General features: G+C 43.2%; 1 protein-coding gene across 4 annotated transcripts; it reads left to right on the forward strand.

The window, feature by feature from the left end:
- The first annotated feature begins 1,584 nt into the window (after positions 1-1,584).
- Positions 1,585-14,508, forward strand: MYOT (myotilin). 4 transcript variants are annotated; one of them, XM_071758464.1, is made up of 10 exons: positions 1,587-1,742; positions 3,445-4,047; positions 6,064-6,214; positions 8,621-8,722; positions 10,735-10,784; positions 11,088-11,220; positions 12,024-12,231; positions 12,694-12,859; positions 13,357-13,490; positions 13,914-14,508. In XM_071758464.1, exons 2-10 carry the CDS (start codon positions 3,611-3,613, stop codon positions 14,084-14,086), a joined length of 1,554 nt encoding a protein of 517 aa, XP_071614565.1. In that variant the 5' UTR covers positions 1,587-1,742; positions 3,445-3,610; the 3' UTR covers positions 14,087-14,508. The 4 variants fall into 4 exon arrangements, with proteins under 4 accessions (XP_071614567.1, XP_071614569.1, XP_071614565.1 ...); XM_071758465.1 differs by having other exon boundaries at positions 10,741-10,784; XM_071758466.1 differs by lacking the exon at positions 3,445-4,047 and having other exon boundaries at positions 1,585-1,742.
- The last annotated feature ends 18 nt before the right edge of the window (positions 14,509-14,526 follow it).

Genomic DNA, 14,526 nt, shown 5'->3' on the forward strand with positions numbered 1-14,526 from the left:
CCGATCAGGCACTTGTCACCATTCATAGAAAGTAAACTGAAGCAGCACAGAAAATCTGGTCTCTAACACCTCGCAGTCCTGGTCAGAGCACTGTTAAGTTACCTTAGCACAGGCCATGAGATTTATTCTTCTGCCTTTATCACTTCAGCTTCTAGTTCTTTCAATTTGATTCCTGCCTTCTGGATCTCACGTTATTCTATTCCTTGGCTTTCACACGTCGTCCTGGTTGCATCCAGGCTTTGAAGTACTTAAAGTTGTCCTTTAATTGATACCTTGCAGCCGACTGCAGCTCTGAAACAAGCTCACTGCTCCCTCATTGAAGTCGATGAGGAGCCAGGAAGGGTAACTGAGCACAGCCTGACCTTTAACAGGCTCCCAGCTTCCTACAGGGCAAATGGTCACCTTTTTTAAAGTACTCAACTCTGTGCAAACTAAAAATTTGATTTTATTTATTTTTAACTTTAAAAAGCAAATAACCTCTCCAACAGCCAGGGACACACTTCCCCTCCTTAATCGCTTCGACCAAGAGGAAATTTAAAGAAATTAGCACTCAATTAGCACCTGCTCTGCAGCTTTAGCTCACAAAGGTGATGTTGAGATACAAACACCAAATGTAGATTTAACTCTTGTGGATCGCTGTGCTGACAGATCCACCCGTGGAGTGAAGGGAGAGAAGAGGCAACTTTAAGACCACACGCAGCCGAGCCCCCGGGGCTGGGGTTTTTAACACAAGGATAATTAATTTTTTAACGGAATATAGTTAAGATACTTGAAACGTTATAACGTTACTTTAGGACCTAATTAAGCACCGAAACCCTTGATTAAAGGGATACAAATCACCTATCAGCAGGATGTGCTGCTGTCCTGGTGGAAACATCTTTTAATCCAAGTAAATATCTGTAATAATACACACAAACAACAAAATAGCATCAAATGTTAATTGACCACCAAGTAGGTTTTGTGCTATTCAGTTCATGACTCTTCAGACATCCATCCCACCATTTCCCTGCTGGTTTAAGCTCCGTACTTGAGCAAAGGTGCAGGCAGCACTTGGGGGGCTGGAAGATAATTTCAATAACATCCACATCTGGTTTTCAACTATCTTCTGCCTTTAAGCACACAGACTTAAAAGCAGTAACTGAGTTTTATCGCTACAGAGGCAATTAGCGGCAGCCAATTAGTAAATTAGAAAAAAAAAATATTGAAAACGAAGTAGGATTTAGGGACGTTAAAGCATCTTGCAGAAATTTTTCGTCGTTGCTCCTTGACAGGAGGCTATGGGGAAAAAAGAAAAAAACTTTTTTTTTTTTATTTTTTTTCTCGGGGAGAGCCGGGGATGGAGCTGGCTGGAGACATTGGGACACAGCCTGGGGACACCGGGAAGCCCCGGGAGCGCAGCCCGGGATGGTCCCGGCTGCCGGCGGGGTCCGCTCCCCTCGGAGCCGGTCTGAGCGCTACCCAGGGGGTGATGTGCTGACCAGGGGCACCTGCCCCCCTCCCCCAAAAAACCCCAAACAGGTTCCCGCCCCTAAATGAAGCGTCCCTGGGAAGCCGGGACTTTTATTCTGACGCGGTGCGGGCAGGGGGACAGGCAGGACCCGCCGTGTCATCTGCTGGCAGTACATTAAAGCCTCTGGTATTATAACGCTACGCAGAGGGGTACTATGACAGTCCGGGTCAGTGAATGACGGTCCCTTCCCAAAATACTGGTTACAGCCCAGGTGACAACTTCTAGCCTGTAGGTAAGATGCTGTGGTTTGGGGTTTGGTTTTTGTTTTGGCTTGTTTTTTTTTTTTTTCCACGTCACTTTTTACTTAGTAGCTGGACAGGGAGCTGGCATGAGAAATCGCAGTGTGCTATAAGGGTACCTATAAGGTGCAGTGGTGTCAAAGGAAACGTGAGACAACCAAGGGGGTTGTCTATTTCTAGAAAGCAAAGTGTATCTATTATAAGTTATTGTTTCAGTCTTAAGGTCAGAAGTCTTTAGATTTATTTTTTTTTTAACCCCCCAACTCAAGGTGGAATGATTTGTGGAAAGTATAACTTGGGACAAGTGAGTCTGTGCATCATCTCTTGTTTTAGTGCAGTATTCTAGAGAACAAGCTAAATACTGGTTTCTGCACAGAGCCTATAGGTAAAATGAATCAATCTGTAGTTAGGCAGTGATATAAAAATGGTATCAAAATGAGATTCAACGAGTTTTCTCCACCAGTGAATGAGAACCTATGGAGACGTATTTCAAAAATTTGAGCCAGTGTCAAATTCCAAGAGATGACAAGGGCATTTTTACTAGAAAACTGGTTTGGTTACAGTTAATTTACAACTAATATTTAGAATTACCTTCAGGAAATGAAAGCTCTGAATTTGTAAAACAAGAGCTATGTCTCCAGCTGATCTCCCCCCGTGGGAATTCATGACCTGGTGGAGCCCTTCCTCGCGCTGTCCGATGAGAGGAACACAATATACTGTGTATATATAGCAGCCAAACAGCTGATCTCAGGGGGGCAAGATTACCATTTTTTCCAGCACATGTAACTGTGTGGATTTATATTATCTTTTTTTTTTTTTTTTTTTTTTTTTTTTTTTTATTAGGAGCTTTACATTTATTTTAAGGGGTTAGCTATTTATCCTGGAGCTGAAATTGTGTGTCGGTTTTAACAAACTTGCTCATTCTGCTCTAATTAAACTTTCCTCTTTTGTAATTTATGGCAACTCACATTTAAATATCAAGGACCTACAAAATATATGCAGGACCTCTGAGTAGCTCAGCTTGCCCTGCTTTATCCTGCAGCTTTGTCACTGGGGCAATTATTAGCCTTGGACAAATCACTTCAAATGAAGCACTGTCTTTGGCAGTCCAATCCCAAATCTTAGTTTGATATAAGAAGGTCAGAATTCCAAAACCATTGGAGAAGAAATCAGGATACTTGGCTTCAAAGGTTTAGTTTTAGGCTTAAAAGAAAGTGGAACCTGTTACATGCTTCCTTATGGCATAAGGAATTTCTCAGCATATTTAGCCAATTCTCCAAGTGACAGGATATTTAGTATTTTGACAGGGAACAAAACAGCAGGATTGAGAGATCTTTAGTTAAGATTGCAGTAGTATCTTGCTTAGCAGTAGTATCTACAGTTTTCTGTAGACTTAGGCATGTGGTGGGTCACCTCAATAAACCACTTGGTATTTATTTTAGAATTTACTGGGCTCTTGCATGCAGATAGCCTGAGTCAGATAGAGTGTGTGACTTAGTACTATAATCCAAAATATTTATACAATTCTGGAACAGCTCTAATCAGTCCTAAATATCTTTACTTTAAGCTCAAGCTTCAATTGTCAGTTGGACAAACTTCATACTCTTTGGATTGCTTATGACTGCTCACAACACAGTATTTTTGTGGTTCAAATGGTGATGTACAATTTATTCTATCTGTATTGTCTTCCTTAAGGGAAAATCCACACCAAGAAAGCCTCTATTCTGCAAGGCAAGGGTTCCATTCTATCCAGGAGCCCAACCAAGAAAGCTTTTGTGGCCTACCACCTAACTTTTACCAGCCACCTCTCCAAAGCCAGTTCTCATCAACAAAAACACAGGACAGCCGTGAAACCTCTCCTATGAGTGTCCCTAATTTCCCATCCGTTTCCTCTATGTGCCAACCAACCATGTTTAACTACGAACGTCCAAAACACTTTATCCAGTCTAAGAATGTGTGTCAAGGGCAACAACAGCCTCCGGGACCTGCAGCCTCTACAGAGTCAAGTAGACAACTCAAACAATCCTCCATCCTAATACAGCCTTGTAACCCGAGCGGGCAGAAATTCTCCTCCTCGTCATCGCTGAGCTCGTCAATCACGCTCTCCTCACCATCCTGTAGTGCCCCTAAGGAACCCACATATCCTGTCACACCTGCATCTGCACAGTCTCCTGCTAGCTCATCATCTGGGCAACGCCTTGTATCCATGCCTAACCAAAACCCTGCTGCATTTCTGTGCTCAGTGCTACCCTCGCAGCCTGACTATAACAGCCAAACTCCTTCTCCTATGGAAGCTCAGTAAGTATATCCATGCTTCTAACCTCCCTTTGCTTTCCTCTGGCCTGGCCTCTCCCACACTGACCATCCCAAATCCAACCATCTGGTAAAGCTCCAGTTTGGTTGAAGCCAATGGTGCACCTCCCATTGGCTTCTGATGTTTGAGGCAGGACGTTGCATGAATTGGGTTAGGAGGCTGAGCACTTGCCCTTGGCGTCTGTGTGGGAAAGATGGGTATCCACCAGGAGTTCCACTGCATGGAGGTCATGTCATGGGCTGCTGTGCAGGTTTGCTGGGGCAGTTTGATCTGATAGAAATCAGTTGTTTAAGAGTATCCCAAATAGGAGATGAATATCCACTCAAATGAATTCATCCTAACAAACATGGCTTAAGAACAGGGAGGCAGGGGGGAGGGCAGTAGTATTTCCTACATATAAACACTTTTAAGATTCCTAGGAAGACTTAGCAGCATTTTCAGGTTCCATGTCACGATGGGATTCTACCACTCACCTACAGTATAGTTTTCATTAATCATATGTGCTAACAGGAAGGCAGCCACTTGAAAATTTTACCTCTTCAGACCAAACACAAAATTCTGAATAGTTATTATATAATTTTGCCTTTGGGCTGCAATCCAAATATCTCCCAAGGTCAGTGAGCTTTCAAAGGGAGTTGGGTCTGCCTTCTCACCAACTTGTATTACTGCCAAAATCAGCTGAAAGTCCTGGGGAAAGTCAGTGCAGAATGTGCACAGAACACTCACAGAAAAGTGATAGGGGCAGGGGGGGGTCCTGCTGGCTTGCATATAAATTCAGGTTTAAGCACCTGTTTGTATTCAGGTTGAATTGCAGCAGTGTGGGAAGAGGAAAGGTAAGATGGAGCAGGCAAGAGGGGCAAGGAAAAGTGTTTGTTAAAAGTATTGCAGGAGGGTTAGGTATACACCTGGAGTAACTGCTGCTCTTTGAGGCTGTTTTCATAGCAAAGGGCTTTTTTTTGGTGCCCTGCTCTGCTTTTCATAAAAGCTGTTCTTAAATACAGCATCTTATAAATTGAGGAATTACTTTTCTAATCATGCTACAAATGGGCAGACAGATGTGAGACACATTAATCTGTTGGACAAATTATTAGTCTTTAAGTTATAACCTGGGGAAGTTAAGTCCAAGCAGCACTGGGAATACATACCAGAATTATAACCCTTCTACCATCTTGTAATGAGGAGAACAAATTCTCAAGAGATGGCAGGAAGAGGATTTTGAATAGAAATAATTGCTGAACACAACTGCAGATCCTGTCAGCACTGAGTGCTGTGACCTCTAGTAGACCTTTGCAGCCTGTTTTGGGGGATACTCCTCTTTTCCTAGCACCTCTCAGAATCAAGTCTACTATCTAACTCCAAGACTTGATTGTGTCTCTTGACTCTGGATTACCCAATCCTTTCTGCAGGGGGGTGCAGCAAGGGCTCCTAAAGACCCAGCCTACCTTGGCTGTTGAACACCTGGACAGAAATACTACATGAAATAACTTTCTGGGGACAAGAAGAAGAGGACAACTAATAAGCTATTTGTTCATACCTATCAATTACTTTGTGACTTTGCTGTGGATATGCAGCACTCAGGGCCTTTTTCACAATTGAAATTGTAATGGAACACAGTTTTTGAGGGAGAACTTGCTCCTGGGCAGGCTCCCATTGCTCAGTGGAGATGGTGGCTGCCCCAAAGCATTGCTGGGCCCAGTGCACACACCTGAGCCTGGGCAGGGGCCCCTGCAGGGTGTAGGGATGCTGAACAGTAACCAAGAGCAAACTGCTGCCAGTGTTGTGGGAGGACACTCAGTGACTTGACTACTTCATGATGCTTCCTCAGAAGGTTTTGATTCTCAGTTTCAGCACCTAGTCTAACTCCCAAATGCTTTATGGGCCCACTTGAACCACAGTTTCTAGGAAGCAGATTCACATTGTTGTGTTTACTCTGTGAAGCTGTAGCAATCAGTCAAGCAGACCTACAGGAATAACTTTGTTTTCTCTTCCTGCATGAGTAGTTACTCACAACCAATGTATAACAAACAAGCTAGCATCATCTCTATGCATAAGACATCAGACCAAGAAATTCAAGGAACAAAAGAGGCCCTAATTCAGGACTTGGAAAAGAAACTCCGATGCAAAGACAGCCTTCTTCAGAATGGCAACCAGGTAAGGAAAATCTGGTGATTAAAGAACCACATTGCTCTGACTCTCAGTAGTGGAAGCAGGGATGCAGAGCCTAGTTTTAGAGTCCTAAAGGCTGAAGCCTCCAAACCAAGCTGAAAGCTGAAGGAAACGCAGGAGCAACACTGCCCAAACACTTTTACTCAGAACCCAGCCAAGGTCATTAATAACCAGAACAGGGGGTGAGGTGGCTGAGTTTCTTCCATTAGAATTGGAAGAGATGTTTTTTTACAACAGCAACCACATTTTTATTCATGGAACAAGAATGATGTAAAAGGCATAGTTCTGAAAGCTTTACATCCAACCCTTTCATTTCTGAATAGCCCCTTCAGTTATTTTTATGCTATCAGAATGCACAGAGCTGTAATGGTGGCCAGTTCCAGCTCAGCTTTGGGAAGGCCCAGTAGAGGATTGCATGATGAAAGGTGGCCTGAATGTGTGGCAGGACAGAGGGCTGCTGTAAGTCTGTCTGTACACATCTACTGTGGCAACTATTTGCATCCCTGGGACTTCAGTAAGGGCTGTGGTGACTTCTGAAAGCCACCTAGTATGGCAGGGTGGCTTTGGGCTGCTACTGTCTTTCCCTCTTACCCTACCTTCTCAGCCAGCTCACACCATTCAAGTTGTCTTTGAACTTGTTCAATCAAATTAATAAGGCTACTGCTGGGAGAAAGGTACACGTTTAGAGCCATGGCACAAGCCTGCACTCTCTGCTGGGTATCCCTGCTGAACATCACATCCCTTAACAGTTAGAAACCCAAGGAGAATCCCCTGCTTCTCCAGACATGATTTCAATCTGGCTTTCAATACTGGGGTTAATAAGTCACCCCAAATCAACAGAAACTTAGAAAAGTACTAATATGTGAAAGCTCATTCTTGAGACCATCATCATGGGATAAAATCTGATTTCTTTTATATGAACAACAAATCAAAGACATTACATGAGCTTTTATCATAAAGTCTGTCTCCTCTAAGAAGGTCTCTCAGTCTCAGTACCTACTTATTTATTCTTCAGAGGGGCACTATGCAGTCACCTTTAGCAAGAAATCCAAATCTGGGAGAAAAATTTGCTTACCAGTAGGGCAGCACATTACAGCAAGCTGAAGCAGGCAGGTCACTAGTGTTGGAACCTCTCTGCTGGCTGGAGGTAGCCTGGTAAAAGCCCAGAATTTACAGCTTCCATCTTCTTTCCCTGAAGCAGAAAGGTGCTTTTCCATTACTATCAGTTGGCTCCACTGTTGGGAAATTGTGTCATATATACAGTTATAAATATTGAAGGAAAAAAAATATCTTAGGTCAAATCTGACCTAATGTGTCCCTAAGAGGAATGTCCTATCTGCTGTAAGAGAGTTTACCATTGCAAGCCAGCTTTTCTTCCCCTGGAAAGCCAGACTAAAAATAAGGCTTATGCAATCACCACTCTGTGTCCTCCTCCCCTTGTCCTCCAACATCTGAACCAACTGTCCAATCTCAGCCACACTTAATACAGCCGTGACAACCTCAGGGATGTTAAGCTCTTGAAGGTGTTGGAAGTGGTCTTTGTCACTCCCTTCTAAAGTCCCACAAGCCTTCCCAAACCCTTAATTCCCAGGAGGAGCCAATATATGTCTTCTACTCAGTAGAAATTGAGTCAGCTTGTCCTCACATCACAAAACCCAAACCAAACCCCAACTTTGTGGAAGCAAAGCACCATATGTTCTGCAGCTCAGGGGACTAAGGTATTCAAGTTCTTCTAAAGTAAACCAAATGGCAGAGCTCTGCCCATATTCACCCCCCACATGCTGAATCCATATTGTAGAAGCTTACTGCTGATGACTGAAACACGTTCTTGCCTCTCAAGAAAGCACAGAGTGTTTTACACTGTGGCTGTTGCACTGGCATAAACTTCCCTAGTGCTCTCTCAGGGGTAGTGGTGCTTCCCTCTGGCTGTGTCTGCTTCTGCTGTGGCTCCTGCTTTTTGGGAGTATGGAACACTAGCATCCATCATGCCTCCAGCTCCTGAAGTGAATCCACAGCTGAATGACATGAAGTTTTCCCAGTGCTACCAGAAAGGTACCCTGGGATTTACTCTGGCTTCTGAGATAATGCCATCAGTTACCCATAAATAATCCCAGTGGAGAAAGAGGAGGAGTGGAAGGCCACAGATGGCACTGGGGAGGCTTTGATGAACAGGCAGTTTAATCTTTTATGCATTTCAGTGCTGTATATATTGAGGCTGACCTCAGTAGGCATCACAGACTGCAAACCCTCTGGAACAGACGTGGTGTTTCTATTCAGCTGCTGCTTTCGTTGATAACACCCTGAATTTGTGGCATATTAATGTCCTCTTGCAAGCTGATCTCAAACAGTAAATGGACTTCTGACTAGAATTCCTCTCTGCTCTGCTTTCAGCGATTAACTTATGAAGAAAGAATGGCTCGCAGGCTGCTTGGACCAGTAAATGCTGCATCTGTGTTGGAGGCACAAAGTGAAGACAACATGCAGAATGCACAGGTAAAATCCCTGGCTAGAACAATGTTTTCCTGGTGATTGTGCTATGACCTGCTTGTACCTGCTGGGGTAGGGAGCTGGGGGGTTCATTTGGTACCAATGCAGGGAAGGGAAGGGGACAGCTCTCTCTAGCAGGGCTCTACATAGTAGGGATTTGGGGGGTTTTGTGGGGGTTGGTGGCAGAGGTGAGGAATTTAAGCACCTTCCCCTTCGTGGGCCTGATCTGTAGGAATGACCTCTCTGGGGAGGAATTACAGCAGCTGCTGCACAGCACATTACACCCTGCCTGTCACAGGCAGAGAGCAGCACAGCCAGGGATGCAGGTACCCACTCTCTAACACCCCGAGCTCAGACTTGGCCAGGACAGCAAAATTCACACCTGTCACTGTTTGGAATAAGTGACTCTGACTATAAGAGGTCAGGGCCTTGGGGTGGGTTTTAGCCCTTCCAGCCAGGGGTCTGCAATCATTAAGAGAAGGAAAAGCAGTTATTTTAGCAGCCTGCATGCCGACAGACAAGAATTTATTACTACTGGCATTTTCTAAAGCATTTTAGTTGGAGACTTGCATCATTTATTGTCTATTCAGGCCAATTAAAAGCTCTCTTTGGCACTTCCATGATCACAGTTAGGGGAAATGTCTGTGATGCAGCACTGGGTATCTGTGCAGCCAAAGAAAAAGCCCCTCCTGAGGAATGCACACAGAGAGCCAGCAGGCTGGCACACACCTTCCAAAGTGCAGTTAGCAAAGCTCTTTGATGCAAGAAACACTTAAGATCACAGCAAGAGAGGAATATTCAGTCTGAGCTATTTCCCCCCAGCAATGCTATGACAACAGCAGACAAGAAGGGAACATTATAGATGTCAGATAGCAAGGGAAACCTCACCTGTTGCAGAGAACAAGGAAACATTTGGTCAAAACAGGATGACTGACAGCTTTGCAGAGTATGGGAAATGCTGCATAAAAAGGAGCACTGGAATGAGAAATTTGCTTATGTTTACAAGATCTTATTCCCGTTGCTCAGTCTTATTTTTAAATATTGTCATCACTGATTTGTTCTGCCTCCCAGTTCCTCAGGAACTTAATTAATCAGTCAGCCCATATACCAGAGCCTAAGAATTATCAGCAACTTCACCACTACAGCATCATTTCACAAGACAAGAAAGAATTGTAAGGAACTTGTATAAATGAGCAGATACAAGCAATTGCCTTTGGACTCAGCATTCAGCTCAGTCAAACAAATCCTCATTCAAGCAATACTTGCCCTGAACTGAAGATTTCTGTGCTGCAAGTTTAAATCCAGGCTTAAATGTTCCTCAGAATTGGGCTACAGAACCAAGCTACAGAACCCAGAAATTTCCATGCAGGGTTTTCCCCAGTCTGACTCTATGGCTAAAATGAGTCATTGGTAATAAATTTTGCTTGTCTTTTCCAAACATCCAAGTGCCTAGCAGGAATCAGTCCTGGGTACTTTAGCAGATTTACTCATGTGATTGTGGAGCTGTCAGTGAACTTAGTTGGTGCTGTGATCTAGAAAGAAAAATATTTTCCAGCTCAGCTGTGTCCATTGCTATTTGTACCATATTTAAGTGGGCACAATACACTGCTCTTGCCAGCAATTCCACTTCTATTCCTGCTATGGGGAAGGACACTCCATACTTAGCTCTCCTTTTAGATACTGCCAGCAACACTACTCCCTTCTGACAAAAGTTATTGGCTGGCCAAAAGCTGTGTGTGCCAAACAGAACTGCTGCACCTATCACCTGTGCAGAGAAAAGAGAAGTTGTCCCATTCTGTTAATAGCCCTTGTTACAATTATGGCAAAACCTAGGGTGAAAGCAGAGTGTATTAGAAATACTTGCAAGGTTCTTTACCTCTTGTCCCAGTGATTTCTGAAATACTCAGTTTGCTTTTAAGCAGCAGTCAGTATATTAACTTAAAATGGCTTCTTCTTCAATTTATAGATAAAACGTTTTCTCTGAGTTAACTCACCTCTCTCTTCTTCTTCTTTCCAAGCACCAGAACACAGAAAACATCAGGCTGCAGGTTCCTACAACACATGTAAGGTAAAGCATAAACTTGTGCTGTGATAGTCTTTAAGACCTTTTTTCAACTGTAGACAGTGTCAGCCTTACTTCACTACTTACAACTTTTTCTAAAGTAGTTATCACTAAATTCATTCCCTCCCTTTACACTAAAAGACACTCGTGGATGCTTGGTGGTGCTGTGCCCTGCAGCTGAAAGACAAACCACAGCCCTAGTGCTGGGATCCTAAATCTGTTGAGGGACTCCAGCTGCAATCAGGGCTCCAATGTCACTTTTGCTCCAGTAACTTTTACACAATTAACTGTTTCTGTCCACTTTTTTAGGAGCAGACCCTCATCCAGAGCAGATGACCGTGGACATGACTCAATCCAGGAGAAGTTCTTTCAGCCACGTTTCACACAAGTGCCTGAGGATGTCATTATTGAGGAGGGGAGATTCTGCAGGCTCGACTTTAAAGTAATGCCATCCTTTGGCTTTCTGTCCCATCAGCTCTGGGGGGTGTGGGGCATGAAGAAAGGTCTCTGAGCCAGTGTCTTTGCACTTCAATGAGGCAGAGCACTAATGGCAGAGGGGGAAAGGTCTCTCCAAGTAATGTAAAGCAAGAAATTGGAGATGTCTAAATGCATCAGCGTTTTCCCTCAGAAAATGCAAATGGCATTAGCTTATACCAGTCCTAGTGTAAGGAAGAGCCTGGGTCCTCTACATGTGGAACTTCACTGCAAAGGCTGTTTGCTGGTTATTGCTTGGCTTGGGTCTTTTTCAATCTCTCCCCATCCATTTTTCTTAAGAAAACTCTTGCCAGACTTTGACATGACTTTTAGCCGTTTTGCTGCCAGTGGCTTAACTTCTGAATGTCATGGACAACCTGGAGCTTGCCTGCAGGACAGGTTTTTTGTTTACATACAGTACCAAACCAGTATGGATGTCAGCACTGCTGACAGACCTAGCTTTGGTATTAAAAGAATGAGTTCCCCTCTCCATGAACCCACAATGAGTATCTTTGGCCTAATCCACACAGCCTCACACCATGGGAACAATAGGGGTTTGTAGGAATGGCATCCACTGTCTTGTAGCTAAAAGCTCATCTCTCCACAGCTCTACATGAAACTCTCTCCATATCCAAAACTAGGAGAGACTGTAAAATTTTGCAGTAGGATCATGGTTTGATCATCTCTCAGCATCAAACTCCCTATAGCATTAAAGGGCTTTTGTTATCTTAAAGCTGTTCGACTTCTTCCCTGTTTTCTTCTCCTTCACAGGTCAGTGGGCTGCCAACTCCAGACGTGATGTGGTATCAGAATGGAAGGATGGTCCATCAAGATCAGTTCCATAAAATGATAGTGTCAGAAAAGGGATTCCACTCATTTATTTTTGAATCAGTCAAAGCATCTGATGCAGGCACATACGAATGTGTGGCTGTTAACCGGGCAGGAGAATCATCTTTTGCAGTAAAAGTGGAAGTAATTGGTAAGATTGAGAGCACTGATAATTACCTAGCCACATGGAAAAATCTCAGTGGTCTCATGCCTCCCTCTGTGTGTTTGGGACACAAAACAATTAAGAAGCAGATGTAGCTCTCCAGATATTCAGACTCAAACTATAGCAAACACATTTTTATTTTAATTCACATATCTGGTATGCCATAGCTCTTCAAAGCACTTCTAGTGCAATATTCAGATATAGTGGGTTGTCCAGAATTTGGGAGGAATTAATCCCTCAGAATTGATAATATATGTTGATTGACTCTCCTCCTGAAGTGGATTGCATCTACTATGCCCTTATACTCATGGGATTTGGCTGCAGACTAAGGAATTGCAGTAAAGAACACATGCCCTCCCGAATTTAGCATTCTGAAATCTTAAAAAGCAAGCATGATATTTGTGTTCAATACTTACAGTAACTCCTCCTTATCTTTCCTCTTGAATTTAGCAAAAGAACATCACACACCTCCAACTTTCGTCTTCAAGCCCCAAAGCAAAAAGGTTTTTGAAGGAGATACAGCAAGACTCGAATGCCAGATCTCTGCTATCCCAACACCCCGGATTTACTGGAAAAGAAACAACGAAATGGTACAATATAATACAGACCGAATAAGGTATCCCATTAATGAGCTGGCCTTTGGGATGTTACAAAACAATAACCAGTATTTATTAAGTCAAATTTGAATTGGCTGGTTTCTAAAAGCAGTAAGCTGGAAATCTCACCCTTGTTTGTGACCCACAGTGAACAGTCACGATGCTCAGAGTCTTGTTTTGAGGGTGCAGAAAGAAAGTTCTGGGAGTAGAGGTCACTGAATTCTAGCAGCAAATACAAGGCCCATGGAGCAGCATGGCTTTGGGATTGAAACATGCAAGATATTTGTGAAGCTGTGGGGCTACAGAAGAGCCTTAATGCCACCTCAACAAATTCACTGGTGCCTCCTAGCACAAATGCAGTGTTTATGCCTAAATGGCTTGCAGTGCCCTGCAGGAATTGTTCCAGGGCTTTCTCAGCTTCTGAGTGAGACTAAGAGAGTAAACTGACTCTAATTTCAACCTCTTCTCCCCTTCCCCAGTCCAAGCACTCACAGATACAAACACCTTTGTTTTTCAGCTTGTTACATGACAATACTGGAAGGATTTGCCTCCTGATTCATAATGCAACCAAGAAAGATGCTGGCTGGTACACTGTCTCTGCTGTCAATGGAGCAGGGGTGGCCACATGCCACGCCAGGCTGGAGGTGGCAAGTAAGTACCACATCACAGTGCCACAACCACCACACTGAAACTGCCCCTTGTCCTCAGAACAGACTCTCCAGATTAACCTTAGACAGAGCCAAGACTGATGGGAGGATTTCTTTCTGAAGATACTGAACTAGATTAAAAGTAATTATTCCCAGGAAAAATTCTTTTGTTTAGCATAGACACTGCAATGTGTCTTTTACACATTGTCTGCATCTGCCATTTTAAGACTACAATTTGGCTGATGCCAAGAAAGAGGGTGAATATAAATCTCTGGTGTCTGAGATTCAGGCTTGTCAAATTCTTCCCGAGACTTTGCTAGTTTATAAATATATAGACTTTTGCTAGCAGATAAAAAGCATTTTTCTCTATGATGGGTCTTGCCACAGCCTGGGAAGACACTAAAGGAGGCTTTTTTCTTTCTTCTAGCACATGCAAACAAGCCAGTTCCAGCCCCAAAGCAGTTACGGGTTCGACCAACTTTTAGCAAGTATTTGGCACTCAATGGAAGAGGATTGGATGTGAAACAAGCTTTCTCACCAGAAGGAGAGTTTCAGCGTTTAGCTGAGCAGTCTGGACTGTATGAAAGTGATGAACTTTAACTGGAAATGAAGAGGAAAACTTACACCTATAAGAGACAATTACAACATAGGTGCAGTTAACTGGTGGTTGCTCTAATTAGCAAAATACCTACAAAATATTTTTACTTTGACTCTTGCACATTCAGCTGTTCCCATTTTACTGTGTTAGATTTTATTTATATGGGTTGGTGATTATAACCATTTACTGAGTACTGAATTTTAAGTATAAAGCCTAAGAAAGCAAGGCAATTAGTTTTTACAAGTGTGGGTGGTTTTAGCTCCACCTGTGCTTGGTAACATGCTAAAGTAGATTTGCTTGTACTGCTTCTCTAATATCACTCTTGATAATATCAGAAGTCTGTACTGTCTGAATACTAAAGCCAAATAGACTAGAGTGTTTTTATGAGAATAAATTAGAGGCAAATAAAATTTTAAATATCCAAGACTGGCTGTGACTCTTC

The sequence above is a fragment of the Heliangelus exortis genome, chromosome 15 (assembly GCF_036169615.1).
Source record: "Heliangelus exortis chromosome 15, bHelExo1.hap1, whole genome shotgun sequence".
In the NCBI taxonomy this organism is placed as follows: domain Eukaryota; kingdom Metazoa; phylum Chordata; class Aves; order Apodiformes; family Trochilidae; genus Heliangelus; species Heliangelus exortis.

Coding starts and splice junctions, on each gene's coding strand:
- MYOT (XM_071758464.1), top strand. CDS start 3,611: ATGAGTGTCCCTAATTTCCCATCCGTTTCCTCTATGTGCCAACCAACC. Junction 12,860..13,356: donor TATAATACAGACCGAATAAG/GTATCCCATTAA, acceptor TTTGTTTTTCAG/CTTGTTACATGACAATACTG. Junction 13,491..13,913: donor CGCCAGGCTGGAGGTGGCAA/GTAAGTACCACA, acceptor TCTTTCTTCTAG/CACATGCAAACAAGCCAGTT.